The 18,592-nt window shown below is 36.4% G+C and overlaps 1 protein-coding gene across 4 annotated transcripts in view; it reads right to left on the minus strand.

Annotated features, from left to right (window-relative positions):
- Positions 1 to 18,592, minus strand: part of LOC146000511 (neurobeachin-like protein 1) — a 723,922-nt gene that overhangs the window by 596,813 nt on the left and 108,517 nt on the right. For all 4 annotated transcript variants that reach the window (XM_083138250.1, XM_083138253.1, XM_083138251.1 and 1 more), the window contains exons 11-14: positions 16,213 to 16,399; positions 13,745 to 13,844; positions 6,959 to 7,091; positions 2,441 to 2,605 (exon numbers count right to left, since the gene is read on the minus strand). In XM_083138250.1, the coding sequence (XP_082994376.1) occupies positions 2,441 to 2,605; positions 6,959 to 7,091; positions 13,745 to 13,844; positions 16,213 to 16,399 (585 nt within the window). The remainder of the gene's footprint in view (positions 1 to 2,440; positions 2,606 to 6,958; positions 7,092 to 13,744; positions 13,845 to 16,212; positions 16,400 to 18,592) is intronic.

Consider the following 18,592-nt stretch of genomic DNA (forward strand, 5'->3'; position numbering starts at 1 on the left):
ATGTTGCACCCAGTTTGCCTGCATGCACTCTTAATTCCCGGCACGGTAGTTGCTGATCCACATCCAACTCGACCACGAAAAGCACTATACAATCATATGATTTCCAAGCAGCCAGATGGCAGAACATTTGAGTTTGCCTTTTTGCCTTCAACTGGTGATGGATCACCTCGGTGTCTACCTACTGGTTTAGCAGTTGTAAATAATGAGATGAATCTTACTAACTGAAGCTGGATAGGAAAAGGACAAACACTTTGAGATCCCTGTGCATGACCAGAAACTCTGCTTCAAAAGAACTGTTACATTCATCTCGTGCACTTGTAAATCCACAACTATGACAACACACATGATTGAAGGAGTGTGTCGATATTGTCAACAAATATCAGGCACGAATTCTGAAGAAGCCACTAAACTTCTGTTTGATGATGAATATGATAACATCCTAGAATAATGTAATGTGAATTAGAAAAAAAATTCTTCAAACTTTTATTTTGCAAACCTTTGCAAAAAGGAAACAAATACAAAGAATAAATGTATATAGCTGGCTACAAAAAAAAGCATACTAGAAATTACGAGCATTCTGCAACATTTATTTTCTTCGAACTCTACATTTGCTTCAAAATTAAATGGAAGGCAGTAAAAAGTTACCTGTTATGGGTCTTTCATGTTTGATTTATTCATTTTTTTTACAGCAGAGTTCTTAATTACAATTATGACATGTGAAGATGGGCAAATGTGAATAGAGTACTGCATGGAAATACTTTAACTCATTCGTACTCGTTTAGGTCTCCCATCCTCGAGAGTATACATTTAAATATAATTTTAATGTAGCAATAATCATAGATCTATACATGTAAAATATCTGTCTTGGTAGTTTCAGCCTACAATCATCTATTTCATTATCCTATGTTACTGGGTATTGGTAATATGGACTAAACTACATTTTAACATGAAGACAATGACTATGTTCACCTAAGTTTCAATGTCACTGCATCTTTCACTTCACAATCCATATTTGAGGGTCCACTACCACAGACAAATTATGGTTATACGTGTACTATCGAGCTTCGGGTGTACAACATTCCTTTTGCCTGTTAGAGCATTATTCATTCAAGTAAAGAAGCTCTCAATTCCGTATGCTATTTAGCACCGTTCGTGCAAACTATTTGACGCTCAAGTGAAATAGTCTCCTAGTAAATGCGAGTTTTATGCTGCCATCTTTCAAGATGCAGCCTGTAACACAACTTTGGTTACTCATATTACTTGTGTACACAAAAGAACAAAACAAAGTACATGCATATTTTGCACATAACATATTACACGTGTTTTACTGTAGTTTGAATATTGCTGCTAATGAAAGAATTTCATTGTCATTTTCACATTCCATATGTTTTCACACAAACCTGTCTAAATTCAACTCCATAGCAAAATAGCCCTCTGAGACCCAGGACCTGACAAGTAGCTTTTTGACTGGGCAATGCATGGTCAGTGTATTGGGGTCCTATTCCTGCTGTTTTGATTGGAGTCCGCCCTCAATTTTAGAGTACCTCCCCAGTTGTTTTCATGATAATGGGTCAACACTGAAATTATGGAGCCCCACTGGGAAATGAACCTGGGATCACTTGCACAAAATATAAAAGTGCTAACCACTAGGTTACGTGAGAGCCCTGTCTTTACAAACCCAAGTTCAAAATTTGTGGTCAAAAAGTCAAATCAAATGCAATTGGCTCCAATACAAAAACAATTTGGGGGGAATTTAATTGCAAATAATATGAAAAAAAATGATGGAAATAAAATATATAGATAATATTTTCATTCAAAACATTTTTTTGAGAACATGGATAGTTTCAGAGTTAAATATGAAAAATATTTTTTGAGCTGCTATTTTCAAAAATGGTAGCCATAGCAAAAACCTTACTGGAGTGAGGGAGGACTTTTAATATGTTAGTCTTGTAACCAAATACTATCTATGTACCATGTCTCTTGTATGTAAGAGGTTTTTAAACTGATTTTTATTAAATGACTACACCATTTGTACTGAACAAGAAAAGAGTCTTAAAATGCAATAACATAATAATAATAATAGTGCTTAAATATACGCCAGGCCACAGTGATGCCAATATGGCAAATCACACATGGCAGAAAGTGTTAAAATAGTTTTGAAATCCTTCAAATTGAATTAGCTATTAGAGTAGCACATAGGCAACCTGAGGATTAAAATGAACTTGCTGTAAAGTTACTAAACATTTGAGGCTCAACCAGGAATGAATTTTCATGAACTTTTGAATAACGTTGAATGTTACCACCTATTCAACGACTACTGAAAAATAAAGATACATAAGTAGCAAAATATCTGAAAATGTTGACTAAATTCATTTGCCCTAACCATGCGCAATTAAAAATTCCAAAGGAAATAGTTGAACACTTTTAACTTTCAACTTACCTAGATGCTGTGTGACAAATATCTACAGAGTGCCATCTACCATCATTTAAAGGGCATTCAGATACTGTTGCTGTTAGGAATTCTTTCTTTGTGCTTGTTGCTATTACCAACTTTCCATCCCACAGGAAGAATGCTTCAAATCCTAATCCTCCATCTGTATAAAAGCTGAAGGCATAGAGAAAACATATAATTATCTCTTCATGAATAATCTTGATTGCAATTTTAACACTATTATGAAAAATGTTATTCCATGAGAATTAACAGAATTTTTGAAGAAAATATAATAAATTTTTCAGCTTTACCTAAGAAAAAAATTTATTTTATTTCTAACAGAACTACTGTCATGATCAAAATATAAAAAGTGAAGCAAAAATCAGACGATGAAAAATGTGTAGAAATATACACACAGCTCCTTCTTCTTATTATTATTATTTCTGTCTACTAATTGCAATTGTTTTGAATACTTTCATCTACATTACACAAGAAAGCCTAGAAATAATTCATGCTGACCAGTGCATTAGGCTCCTGTGGATGGATATGTTGACCACTGAGGTATTTCCATTGAGGACAGATGGGAGATATATCACTAAGCACCACACGGCAGCAAATAACGTGCCATTTCTTGAAAACTATACATGATATTTCAGTTCTGTCTTTATTGTTTATTAGTATACACATGCAGGTATGACATACTCAAATTACAAAATAATATAACCATTATAACAAAATTAACAAGCGGAGATTGAAAAAGTTCTTTGTTAGCACTCGTAATATAATACTTTTCATATAATAATGAGACAAAAGCAATACTTTAACAGCGTGCAGAAATTGAGGATCCAGAGGGAATGTCCATTTGTTGACATTTGCCCAGCAGCCCATGGCAGCAATTAACATGCCATTTCTTGAAAACTAAACACAACATTTCTGTTCTGTCTTCTTCATTCATTAGTATGCATATAAAGGTATGACATACTAGAATTACAAAACAATATATCTATTATTACGATTGAAATTCTGGAAATTGCTTCCATAAGTTGGCAACACTACCATCTTATACATTATCATTTTTTTCCACAAGAAGAATCAGTCTGTTTTCAACAAAACTTTGCATGGTTGTAGAAATGTACCACTGCTACATACTACATTCTTTCATTCACTTCAGTCTATTGTGGGGGCCACAGTGCCATTTTTTTTTTAAAAAAAAATATATTTTCTACTTTCTCTTCTTCCTATAACACTCATTACTGGGAGGCACAATGTATAAATTTTAGAGGAGGTGAAATTTATACAATGTACCTCCCAATAATGACAGCTAAAGAAAGAAAGAAAAGAAGAAAATCAAATTTAAAGAGAAAGTCTTTTAATTGGTACACCCCTATGACCACCTCAATAGACCAAAGTGAACAAAAAATGTAGCAGTGGTGGTAAATTCCTACAACTATGAGAAGTTGCACTGAAAAATAGGGAGATGTTTCTGTGGAGAAAGCATAAGGACAATGTATAAGAACGGCAGTGTTGCCAGTGGAACTGACATGTTGGATGGGCCAAATTTGCAAGAAAGCACCACAAAAGACTACTCTTTGAGAACATGTAATGCCAGTCCCCCAATTTTGAAATAAATTTTAAAAATGAAATTATGCAACATTTTCGAAAGCCATAATTTTCGGGACATTTTGAAAATTAGGCATTTCCCCCTGGACCCCTAATTGTTGCATCTTGTTAAAGCATTCTTTTGTTCTCATCATTGCATATGAAAGTGAAATACAACCTTCATCCGGAAGTTGAGAAGGAAGCTATAACTGGAAGCAGAATTAGAATTAATTAGAAATCAATTCCGCAGCAGGTGGTATGATTGATTGTCGCTCTTCCTGTAACCTTGAAAGTGTTTCTGCGAGAGTCTGCCTGGTGGCAGGGTGCTCATAGTAAAACAGGTGTCTTCACTGCAGAGGTATTGTGTTTTTTGATGATAGAGCATGGATGTGAAAATCGTGCAGTTGTGTGAAAATAAAGCTTTGTGTGATGTTAGAAAAGACAGCCACGGAAACCTGGAAACATATCCAGCAGGCACATGGTGAGCAGTCATTATCACGAGCATGAGTGTTTGGGTGACACAAGTTTTGTGAATGGCAGGGAGTCAGAGGAGGATGAGCCTCGCTCCGGGTGGACATCAACAACACATACTGATGACAACATGCCTCAGGATGAATCAATAATGAAACTCTCTATGAGAGTGCGTTGAAATGTATGTTTGCCGGAGGCAATTAGCCAACGATGACCTGACGTATGGGCTTTAGGACAATGATTTCTCATGCATAACAACGAGCAACCATGCACCGCTGTGTCTGTCCAGGAATTTGTGGCACAACACAAAATTACAGCTCTTCCATACACTCCACAATCCCCTGATATGTCTCCACTTGATACGTTCTTTCCACTGTTGAAAAGGGTACTGAATGGCACATGGTATAGATGCTACCTGTGGCTGTGATAGCTGAGTTATGCAACATCTGAGAAAAAGCTTTCTCTACATGCTACCAGAACTTGCAGAAGCGTTGGCAGATGTGTGTCAATTCCAAAGGGGACTACTTTCAAAGTACCCAGAACAAATAATTGATGAGTACATTATTTTCGTAGTTATTTTACCAGTTTCAAAACTTTCTAGACAAATGTTGTATATCAGCAAAAAGCATGATTTCATAACATCTACCCCATAATGTAAAGTAAAAAAAAAGTAAAGTGTTCCCCTGTGCATAGCACCACGCCATGAAGGCGTATAGGGGGTGTGGGGGTAACGCCCCACACTTCCTTGATCCGGTCGTGAGTGGGGTGATGTGATCAGCATCACGCCCCTGACCGCCTTTACCCCCCAGGGTTTCCCCCAGGTACCCATGTTATTCGACGCTGGGTGGGCGCCGGGGCCGCTTCCATCGTTAGAAAAGTTCCCGGATTTGAACCGGCCGGGGATCGAACCTGGGACCTTGAGCATGGTAGTCAGACGCGTTACCGACTGAGCCACCGCGGCCGCATCTACCCCATAATGACAATAAAAAAAAGTCATTTTCAATTTGCGCTTGTTAATAATGGTAACAATGGGCATATTGTTTTGTAATTTGAGTATGTCATACCTTAGTACAAGGGTTGATCAAATGAAAAGGTACGAAACGTTGTAACAACGGAATTGTTTATATAATACCGATGCTGCGATGGGAGAACGTAGCGTGATATGTAGGGGTGCGATTGGAGTCGCCACGCGACATCGGAGCATGCAGGGGAACGTGCATGCGCAGGAGAGAGCAGAGGCTCCGATACAGAGCGCCGTCCAAGTGACGCGGCAGTGCGTGTTTGGACAGGATGGCGTTAACATTGGCAAATTCGACTGTTGAGGAGCAGCGAGGCGTTATCCGTTTTCTGACAGCGGAAGGTGTTAAACCAGCCAATATTCATCGCCGGATGGTGAACGTTTACGGGGAAGATGAACGACCGGGGCTGCTCACGGAGGGTGTGGTTCTGCTCCATGATAACGCACGTCCACACGTCTCCAGGGTCACACACGCGGAACTGGCAGCAGCTAGACCATCCGCCCTACAGTTCGGACTTATCCCCCTGTGACTTCCATGTGTTTGGTCCCCTGAAAAAGCATCTCAAAGGAAAGTGCTTCACCTCGGACGATGAACTCAAGGACGCTGTGAAGGACTGGGTCGCATCACGGCCAAAGGAATTCTGGGAAAAAGGAATCATTCGGCTCGTTCATCAATGGGATCAATGTGCTCAGGCCTATGGAGGATACTTTGAATAAAGTATTCATTTACACCGACAGTGTCGTTTTGTACCTTTTCATTTGATCAACCCTTGTATGATACAAATGAAAACAAGACAGATCTAAATATCGTGTGCAGTTTTGATGAAAAGGCATGTCAATTGCTGCCATGTGGACGTGGTAAACAGCTACCAGCCATCCTGAGAAGATTAAGGTGAAGTGCATAAAACAACTTCACATGGTTGTGCTGGCTGTCATCGTAACCAGGGATGGTCCTATGCAATTTCAATGTTAACACTCCTACTAATTCCAAAATTTGAAAGCAAATGCTAGTGTCCAATGATGACACATCCTGTCTACATTTTAAATATGATCATTTTAACACTTTCCAAGTCATTCAATTTTAGTTGCAACAGAATTTTATGATGACTAATTAGTTAAATTTAATTGTTAGTAAAAATGTGAAGTCTACAAAAAATTGCATCGCAATAAGTTATGTTAACTAACTCTCTAGTATTCTTAAACTCGAAGGTTTATGGCTGCAGCAACACAAGTCTTCCATCTGTCCCTATGCTGCAAGATCAATCCAATCTTTTCCATCCTTACTGATTTCCTTTAGGTCCATCTCAACATTACCCTCCATCACTATAAGTTATGTTCATTCAGTTATTATAAATCAATGAGACTGAATGTGATAACACAGACAGTTGTGAAGAACTTCAACACATTATTATTTTTACAAACTTAACTAATGTACTTACTTATACAACTGGCGCCGTACTGCTCCTTTAGATAGCAAAGACTCTTCCATTTGATCCAGTCTAACCCAAGCATGGAAACTATACACATACGTAGTCCCTGGCCACTTCCTAATACTGGGTACAGCAATTCCATCTGGAAAAATAAAATCTCCTTGGAAATACATGACAGGTTTGAATTAATAACACTGGTAGGCATGGAATTCCCCCTTGCAATGAAAATGGGTGTTTGTTATGTTTTCGAGGGTGCTGAATCTAGATCTCATAGCCAAATTGTTGCATCACCCAACAATTTTGAGAGAGAAGATATTTCTCGATTCGTTGTAATGAGCTCATCATCGAGCAAAATATCAGGCTTTTATAATCTGCTCCAAAAAGTGAATAACTATTGTATTAAATTTTAAAGAAGTGTCTACAGAGATTCTCATAAGGACAAGTATTTAATACAGTATCCAATTTCCTCTTAGAATCTTGTATAAGGAATTTAAAGAAAACAGTAAACATGTATTTGTTGAGCAAATGCATTACTTCATACTGAACTTATTTTCTTATACTTCTATATATTCAATCTGCAAATTTTGTTTTCTGCGTTACTGTCAAAGTATTAAGTGAAATGAATTCTCTGAAATGTCTCGTATGTGTCATAACCAACCGAACACCTTCTGCTATATTTGCGGCGAGTTAACACTAAAATCTCAAAGGAAGGCTTATGAGCTTTATTTTGGCTAAAAGGTTGGTGATCAAGATAAAGCATGGGCCCCCAAAATATGTTGCATTACTTGTTCGAGCTATCGTTGGTTGGTTGAACGGTACCCATAAAGGAATGCCATTTGCTGTGCCAATGGTGTGGCGTGAACCACGTAATCATCTAGATGACTGTTATTTTTGTATGGTGAACATTACCGGTTTCTCCAGCAAATTGAAACGAAAATTGGAGTACCGAACATACCATCTGCTCTCAGACCTATCCCTCAAAATAACTAAATGCCAGTGCCAAAGCCTCCGGAACAATACACCGCGGGTTTAGAACTGGAAGATGATGCAAGAGATGCATTTTTTGGAATGAGAGAAGATGATGATGAGTTTCATTTATTCATGACCAACATCCCGCACTTAATTACTCAAGCTAAGTTGAACGACCTAGTTCGAGACTTGGATTTACCCAAAACAAAAGTGCAACTGCTTGGATCCAGACTTCAACAGTGGAACCTTTTGGAAAGTGATGTAAATGTGTCATACTTCAGGAAGAGGTAATCAACGATTGCAAAGTGGTTTTCAATGGAGGGTGACTTAGTGTATACTAACAGTGTTAGAGGATTGATGAAGGAATGTGAGATCGAATATGACTCTGATCAATGGAGACTTTTTATAGATTCATCAAAGGTTAGTTTCAAGGCTGTTTTACTTCATAATGGGAACAAGTTGCCATCAATACCACTGGCTTATGCATTTCACATGAAACCTTGAACGAATGTTGCAGAAAATATGTTACCAAGAACATCAGTGGAACATATGTGCGGACTTAAAAGTTGTTGCATTGCTGACTGGGTTACAAGGGGGTTACACAAAATTTTGCTGTCTTATTTGTGAGTGGGACAGACATTATACTGTAAAAGAATGGCCACTTCGTGAAGATAAAAATGTATCACTGACAGCTTTAGTCGAGAAATCAAAAAATTTGTTACCACCTCTCCATATCAAGCTCAGCCTGATGAAACTGTTTGTGAAGGGAATGGATAAACAGGGACAAGGTTTTCTTTATCTAAAAGAAAAGTTTCCATGAATAAGTGATACCAAAATAAAGAAAGGTATCTTCATTGGTCTACTTTTGGATCCGGATCCGGAATTTTCGGATCCGGATCCGTTTTGCATTCCCACATGCGCTTCTTTGGAAAGTAAGAATGTGTTTATAACATATTGTTACCTGCTAATATACATATATACATACATACACACATATATATAGTGTGTGTGCGTGCGTGCACGATTTGTAATTAATTAATACACTTACAAGGGAGGTCTAAGTCTCCCCCTCCGATTTCCATGAAACTTGACAGGTGTATAGAGGCCCCCCCCCCCTCAAATGTCAAGATGAGGAGAAATTGAAGTGGGGATCTGACCCCGAATCCACGTAAATATGGCATAGGAAGAAACAGGGGGCATAGAGCCTCTCTATACACCTGCCAAATTTCATGGAAATCGGAGGGGGACACAGGGGTCAGATGATCCCCACGTCAATTTGTCTTCATCTTGACATTTGAGTTGGGTTTTGCCCCTAAAACAGTTTTTTTAGCCGAAACAAAAAAAACACCTATTTCTTCCATTGGACCCCTCTATACACCTGCGAAGTTTCATGAAAATCGGAGGGGGACACAGGGGTCAGATCCTTACTTTAATTTGTCCTCATCTTAACATTTGAGGGGATTTTGCCCCCTAAAACAGTTTTTAGCTGGAAAAAAAAAACACGTATTTCTTCCTTTGGGCACCTCTATACACCTGCCACGTTTCATGGAAATCGGAGGGGAACACAGGGGGCAGATCCCCACTTTAATTTTTCCTCATCTTGACATTTGAGGGGATGTTGCCCCCTAGAACAGATTTCTAGCCGAAACAAAAAAAGAAACGTATTTCTTCCTTTGGGCCCCTCTATAAATCTGCCAAGTTTCATGGAAATCGGAGGGGGACACAGGGGTCAAATGCCCACTTAAATTTTTCCTCATCTTGACATTTGAGGGGGGTTGCCCCATAATACAGTTTTTTTTAGCCGAAAAAAAAAAACACGTATTTCTTCATTTGGGCCCGTTTATACACACACCTGCCAAGTTTCATGGAAATCGGAGGGGGGACACAGGGGTCAGATCCCCACTTCAATTTGTTCTCATCTTGACATTTGAGTGGGTTTTGCCCTGTAAAATAGTTTCTTAGCTGAAACAAAAAAAAACACGTATTTCTTCCTTTGGGCCCCACTATACACCTGCCAAGTTTCATGGAAATCGGGGGGGGGGGGGGGGGGAGGGACACATAGGTCAAATGCCAACTTAAATTTGTCCTCATCTTGACATTTGAGGAGGGTTGCCCCCTAAAACAGTTTTTTAGCCGAAACAAAAAAAAAACACGTATTTCTTCCTTTGGGCCCGTTTATACACACACCTGCCAAGTATCATGGAAATCGGAGGGGGACACAGGGGTCAGATCCTCACTTAAATTTGTCCTCATTTTGACATTTCAGGTGGTTTTGCCCCCTAAAACCGTTTTTTAGCTGTAACAAAAAAACATGTATTTCTTCCATTGGGCCCCACTATACACCTGCCAAGTTTCATGGAAATCGGAGGGGGACACTTAGATAACCTCCCTTGTTAGTCTTACACTTTGTAATTATGTAACACTGCATATATTATAATGTTTTATTTTAATTTGTAAAACTGTAACTGAAGAACAATTGTATAATTTTTGTAAAACATTGCTATTTTGTTATATGTGTTAAAGGTTTCATCCTGGAATGGAATGTCTCACATTTATGTGTGTTTTCATTTCCAATACATTCGAATGAATACATATTCGTTTCAATGGCATTTACAAAATCACCTCTGACATTTTATGTTAAACAAGTAAGATTATTGTTGTGCACGAGTGTGTTAGCCGATGCGTAGCAAAGTATTTTAGGAACACTTGAAAAAAATTCTTGTAGGACTAACTAATGAAAAATTTCTTTGTAATCGAAGATCATAATACCTTTTAAGGTGTGGTAATATTATAATGGGATTGAGATACGAAACTCTCGGATCCGGATCCGGAACTTTCGATCCAGATCCAGATCCAAAACTTTCAGACCCGGATCCGGAATTTTCAAATCCGTTTGGCCATCCCTAATCCCTACCGATTTCCTTTAGGTCCATCTCAAAGTTGTCCCTCCATCTTCGTCTTGGCCTTCCTACAGGTCTCTTACCATCAGGTTTCCCAACAAGAATACTGTAAATTACTCTTTCCTTTACGATTCGTGCGTGCCACATGGCCTGCCCACCTAAGTCTTCTTGATTTAATTATTCTAATAATATCTGGACATGGATACAAATTATGTAGTTCTAAATTATGTAACCTTCTCCACTCACCTGTCTCCTCATCCCTTTTAGGTCCAAAGATTTTCCTAAGGATCTTATTTTCAAATACTCTCAATTTATGTTCCTCTTTCAATGTAAGGGACCAAGTTTCACACCCATATAATAATACAGGCAAAATTATTGTTTTGTATATTTTAACTTTAAGTTTCTTAGATATTAAATGAGAAGACAAAAGTTTATGAAGAGAGAAGTACCATACATTTCCTGAATTAAGCCTACTTTTTATTTCCGCTTTCATATAATTTTCATTTGTTAATATTACTCCTAAGTATTTGAATTTGGAAACTGGTTCAAACGAGTTGTTATCAATAATTAGATTTTGATTATTACCTAACACTTGGTTTCGGCCTGTAAGCATATATTTAGTTTTCTCTTTGTTAACTTCCAAACCTATCTCTTTAGCAGTTTTGAAAAATATTTTAGCATTATTCTTAATTGTATTTATATCATCTCCTAATAAAAGACAGCTATTACAGGATCCCAATTTCAGACAAGTTTTGAATGACACTGAGAGAAGGGCATGGGATGCTTTGAAAATTGTGCAAGAACTTTCTGGGAAATAAAAAGTCTGAAAATTGTGTGGAAATAGTGGAAGAACTGATTTCCTCTTACTACAGTTTCGGATGCAACATGTCACTGAAGCTGCATTTCTTGTATTCCCATTTAGATTTTTTCCCAGAAAATATGGGTGCAGTTTCAGACGAACATGGTGAGAGATTCCACCAAGATGTAGCCCAAGTGAAAAAACGATACAGTAGGAGATAGAATGGAAACATGTTAGCCGATTACTGTTAGACTCTTATACGTGAAACCCCAAAGGAACAATACAAGAGACAGAAGACAACAAAATAACATTCTACGAACCTACGTGTGTGGATAAAGCATGTCGGCAGATTGTTAAAATGTTACACTTTTTTACCTTACATTTTGTGCCACTTTTATGTTCTCTTAATGTATCTAGATGTGAAGAAATTTAATCTGGACCATTAAGTATGAATATGTAAATTTCTCACGCTATCAACTGTATGAAATATTTGATATTTTATATAAAGGTTTTGCGTTTAAAATTAAATGCCCTCATGTAGACTTTAGAGTTAGAAGTTTCAAGCCCAAAACATTTACTCATTTCTTCTTTTTTATATTTTTAGAACAGTACCATCTATTTGTCATATTCGACTCTCACTGAATGCATTGTAAATTTTGTAATTTAGAGGGGTTTTTTTTTACCAATGAGACACTTCCTGAAGTCTGAATTATCTGTGAGTTATGCAACTCACAGAAAATTGATTAATTCTGCTGTAAATATTTGAGAAGCAAAAATGGACCCCTTTCCACAGGAATACTTAACACTCTGGTAACTACTTAAATTTGCTATTAGAAGGGATATGTTCACCTTGTGTAATAAGTGCAATTTTTACATAAAATTTAGGATTATATTCACAATTTTAAAACCAAAATGTTATTTTATATACTGCTTTTGATCAGATTTTCGAAATTTTATTATATTTACCCTGCTTTTGAACCCTAAATTGATTCTGTTTTTGTACAGAAATTTTGTTTCTTTACCAAAAATGTGTGCCTCTACACACAAGGGTTTAGTGAAATTAACCTTCATCAGTGGCACCTGGAAAAGTAACACAATGGTCATCCTGTATCTGTGAGATACAAGTACAGTTTTATTAACATATTCATTATTACTTCTTAATTTTCACCTTATTTTATTTTATTCCTACATATGATTCTTAAGCACCTTAAAAACCTTTATTTAGCACTACATATGCCATTTATTGTCATGTTACAAACATTTATTTGTATGCGTCACTCTGTTGTTCATCACAATCAACATCAATAGGGCTTGGAAGTTGATGCGAAATCATATTTTTTCTGAGCCTTGAAAACAATGCTGAACCTGATATCAGTCCCTTTCCCTTCAGTTAAAACCAGAAAACATTATTTTTATTTTCCATTTTCTTCTTTTTGCACTTTTCAGTCTTTTTTGGCTATTAGGCAATTTTTCAGTATCTTTTGCCATTTTTATTGCATTCTTCTTCATTTTTGAACCTTTTTTCTCCTCCCTTGTTGTTTCCTGAATTTTAAATGAATTTGCTAGCATAACTTACACATTTAAATTTCCTGACATGGACCTTTTATCAAGTGGAAAAGTACAACATTATTTTAACTGAAATGTTTGGCAATGCATTAAATAATTCATTGTGGTAAATTTATTTTTCCTCCAGCCAGCTTAAATATTTTGTGTGAAGCCACTTTGAGGTTTCCTTGGTGGCCTCTATTATCACTTTAATATGTGGTTTGAAAATAAAATTATCCACAATATTTTAAAAAAAAATAATAATCTGATGTACGCGAAAAAAAATAATTAAAAAAATGTGTTACAATGCCGGTATGCAAGAAAGTGTGTCCTCCTTCTTTGAAGATTGTGTCATACTAATGGTCACCACTTCCAATACTCGCTGTTACGTCACCATGCTTCTCATACTCCAAGGTATTGCTGTAACAAAGTTCTTTACAATATGACCAAAAATCAGGGGCTGAGAGCGAGTGAAACACCCTGTTTAAATCATCATGCCAAGATTAATCTTTTGGCCAAAATAGAGGTTTATACATAATGAGGATGAAACTCCCCTAAAAAAAATCCAGAAGGGTCACTTACCTGAACCATCTTGTATATTGAAATAGCACTGACAGACTTCATACCCATCCTTCTTTGCCATGCATGAAACAGCATGTAGCAATTGTATTCTGTATGGAAACTGAAAGATAATTTTCAAAATTATATAAAGTTGTTAATTTGATCACTAGAGACAGAATTTTAAAGGGAAATCCTTTTCTATTTTTCAACAACACTGATCATGAAATAAATAACAACAATGTTCATAATTATCTTCCACCAACAAGATTACATGGCTTTGTCTTTCCCAATTTTCCCATTTTTCAAAAACATTTTCCTTCCTGGTCCCTTTATTGGCCAGTTTTTCAGCCTACATTCCCATTTTTCCCCCTTTAAAAAAAACACCTTCCTTGGTCCCTTTATTGAGAAGGTATCAAATATTTTGTACGGCTGCATTATACCTAAACAAAACCTTCAACAATTTCTATTTGGTGCAGCTTAGAGGAAAGAAAGAAGAAGCACCTTCTGCCTTACCTTCCTTCCAAGAGTGTTGGGAGTACGTTGAAGCGATTGTTGCAGCAATGCAATCTGGGTTTAAGCAGTAACAAACACGTTGTAAGTGGCACACCTGTTGAGTGTCCTTATCTGCTAGATTTACACTTTATTGTGAAGTTTTTGTTTAGAAAAGCTTCAAAAGAAAAGCTTACTGTGTGACAGTGATGACAATATTGAGTGTCAGTGAAATGGTGAAGCCAGGTACAAACTATGGCATGCAATAAGTTGTTTCCAGGAAGATTTAATCAAAATGGATGGTAAGATTATTTGCTATTCCTTACCTTAAAAAAAAATGAAATGAAAAAGGACAATAGTTATTTATTTTTGCACTCCACTTAAAATATTATTTTAAATGAAAGCCCAATATATACCATTCATATATGAAAAGGTGATATATTAAATATCTTGTATTTTTTTACTTTACTTCATATGAAATATAATGCATCCCTTTTTACATATGAATGGTATATATTGTGTTTTCATTTAAAATAATATTTTTAGTGGAGTGCAAAAATAAACTATAGTCCTTTCCCCTTTTCTTTTTTGACAATTATTTTCCCTTTTTTGTCCTTAGAGTAAAAGTTTTCCCTTTAAAATCCAGTCTCTATTCATCACCTAAAAATTAGCAATGTTGTATTGAAATAGGAGGCAAAACCTATTGTTGAATATAATTACAATTGAGTCAATTCATATAACGAGGCAGGCCTCCCCGATGGCGCAGTGGTTGCGTCGTCGCCTTGTAATCAAGGGGTCCCGGGTTCGATACCCGGTGGAGGCACAAGTGGTTCAGATCCCACTTTAAACTGTAGGTCCAGTCCTGATTAGCCTTACTGTGCTTAAAGTGGACTTAAAACACCAAATCAATCCAATCCAATCATATCACAAGGCAAAATTTAAATTAAATTCTTGATAATTTTTCAATTCTGTGTGAGTGATCTTTCTCCTGCATACATAATTCACAACATATTTTATTTTTATCACATGTTGTTTAGAAATGATGGCCTTAGTGAGGTAGTAGATTAAGAATCAAAAGGAAAATATTTCATTATTGACAATCAACATCAATTTTCCTCCTGTTAACATATCTAATAGAATTCAGCATACACTGGACAATAAATTTGATGATCCCAACCAACCACTAATGAATTTCAATTTGGGATGAGCCAATATCATATTTTGGCCGATACCGATAAAGTATTGATATGAAATTTACCAATACTGATAACCAATATTCTACTGATTCGATATAAAATCCCAAATGGTCTTTGAAGAACCTGAATGGTTCATTAACCTCCTTAAGAAATGTGTTTCCAAGTGAATGCAGAGAAAAAGGAGTTGCATATTTAGACATTTACTTTTTTAAAAAGTATGGCATGAAGATTATTCATAAAAATAATAATGAAATGGCATAAGTTCGCATTAAATTATAAGATATTTATAGATATATACAGTATATACAGTAATTTTATAAGAAACCGATACACCAATATCCTGGCCTACCAAGATATTATCAGGTAGTTCATAGCCCTACTTTTTTTTCCACAGAATCATCATCTCTAAAGGAATGTGGCCACCAAGATCTCCAGATCTTGCCAGTCCCGACTACTTCTTGTGGGGATATTTAAAACAGACTGTAAACATAAACAATCCACACACCTTGGAAGAGCTGAAGATGAACATCAATGTTGCCGTCCAGAATATAGACACAAGAATGCTTCATCGGGTTGCGAGGAGCATGGTGAAACGTGGGGACAAATGCATTGAAATGCAGACATTATTTCCAACACTTATGTGGCCAAAGTATGTATTTTCCTATATATATGCACATTAATACTAACTCTCATGATGCTTTTCCGGTGGGTATAATTTTAAATTGAACGCACTGTAGTATAGTCATTGGGCCATGTAAAACATAAACATATAATATATGTAACAACTAGTAGAAATGGACTTACTTTCACTTCAACATCAAACTTCAACAGATGAATTATCTGCTTAAGCTCATATGATGTAATTGAGTGTGATCCTAAAACCTCCAGCAGCTTAATTAGAATTTGAGCACATTCCTGACCTAACTTCTGATGGTGAGACAATGCCTGGCATATTTCCAAAACTAAGCCTTTTTGGCATGTAAATGTTTTGCTGAAAAAACAAGATACAAAAATTTCACACCAGACGAATATTATATTACTATATATACATATGTACATACTTCATTCTCTTCATATCTAATATACTGGTAATAATCTCTGTGTTTTACTCATGACATCACAGTTCGTGTACAGTCAGGTGGAACTTCTTACTTCACTGAACGAAAACATTTCTAAGTTCAGATTTCCTTTATATTGAGTCATTTCATGCCAAATCAACACAGATAAGTGCAATTTCCAACCTGACCATCTCCGATTTTAATGAAATTTGGGGAGTTGAAACTATGAATGGAATTTAGTAAATATGAAAATTTTTAGTTTTGTGCATCTTGTAATTGTTAAATGATTCAAGGTCAAAGTTCGCATTAATTGCATTTTGTGAGCATGCTTTATACTAAATGTGACGTATGAATGATTTTTTGATATGTTTTGCAGTATGGCATGAGGGACCAAATATATATTTTTTTTTCACGATTTTTGGTGATGACATGTTTTGAGATATTCAAGGTCAAAGGTCAAGTTAACGTGACAAAATTATATTTTTATCCAAAGGTAGGCTTGTTATATATCACAGGAAAGCTTCTTCAATTCCCTGTACAATAAGCTTTATTTGAGCTTACTAGGCAAAATAGGGGCGAAGTTACAGCACATTTAGTATAGCTAAGCGGGCTCAAAAAGGGCAATTTATGCGAACTTTGACCTTGAATAATTTAACAAATACAAGATGCACGAGACTCAAAATTTTCATAGTTACTAAGTTCCATGCATAGTTTCAACTCCCCAAATTTCATGTGAATCGGAGTTGGTCAGGTTGTGGGCTGTGTTGATTTCGTATGGAATGACTCTATTGCAATACAGCATTTGAATGCCAACATAATCAGCTTAATAAATATTGTTAACATAAGTGATGCACATGTTGTTTGGTTCTTTTTTTCTTACACTTTCCAGGATTACCAAGAATGGTGTCATTTTCGAAAATGTAATATATTTTTCAAAATTTGCATTGTTTTACGGGCTCATGGTCATAATAACAATGGTGATAAGATGAAATTGATAAAGGTGCATTCACAGAGGAAAAAATATTTTCAGACCAAACAGAAAATCAGAACCTTTGGTAGCAAAGTTGTGAGTCAATTGTGCTGCCATTGATATCATTCTCAAGAATAATTTTTTGTGTGTATGTGTTTACATTTCATGTTGAATATTTATACTATTACATTTATTACAAGGTCCACCCATAAAGAAACCGAACTCTCAAAAAAAAAAAAAAAGAACCAAACCAAATAAAAAGGTACCATATTCTGGAAACACTGCAATGAGCTATATCTAAACTTCCTGTCAATGCATGTTTCAACCTGTTAATGGCAGTCAGTATCGGGGCAAGCATGCGTCAGATGTAGGTCGTGTGCAGGAGGCGTACAAAATACGTGCACCAAAATGGAACAACGTTACAACATATATTAATGTAAATAGACAGAAAAATGACAAAAAAATAAGAAAATTCAAACACAAGCAGCTTTGCTTTGCTCCCCCCCCCCCCCTTCCCATCCATTAGGCATTTTGGTCTTTCACAGGGTCCACAAAAGTGCTGCACAGCACTTTCGTGGTTTGTGGAGCCTAATTATCCTGGAAGTTTTGCCAAATTCAGTTTTCCATTTACTTTGCTTAAAGATTCTGTGAAAACAGAACAGGTATTTTGTAGAGCACTTAGAACTGATACAAATACCCTTACCAATGCTTGAAAATAGGAACAATTAAAAATTGTTAAAAATCGGTAAAAGGGTAATTCCATGCCAAATCAACAAAAAAAGTGTCATTTCTGACCCGACCATCTTGGATTTTTCTGAGACTCTACTATTTGGTAGTCTTCATGAAGATATGAGATCCTGAGAAATTGTAGCTTCCTGTCTGGCATAGTTTTGGGGGTTCGGAAATACAAAAAATTGTCAATTTTTAGTCTGCGCCAGAGACTTCCATGGATAATTGCTCTTACCCTAATTGACATAGAGAGCTGGTTGTAGTCTTGTATGAAATAAGCTTTCCAACGGTGTATCACATCACTATATTCAGGATAAAATCTTTTCAACCTCATCCACTTTGACCTTTGGACCTTGAACATTTGAAGATGCATATCTGTGATTTCCTTGGAACCGAAATATATTGTTAAAACAAGGTTACACTATAG

Source organism: Lepisma saccharinum, chromosome 16 (assembly GCF_977018435.1).
Source record: "Lepisma saccharinum chromosome 16, izLepSacc3.1, whole genome shotgun sequence".
In the NCBI taxonomy this organism is placed as follows: Eukaryota; Metazoa; Arthropoda; class Insecta; order Zygentoma; family Lepismatidae; genus Lepisma; species Lepisma saccharinum.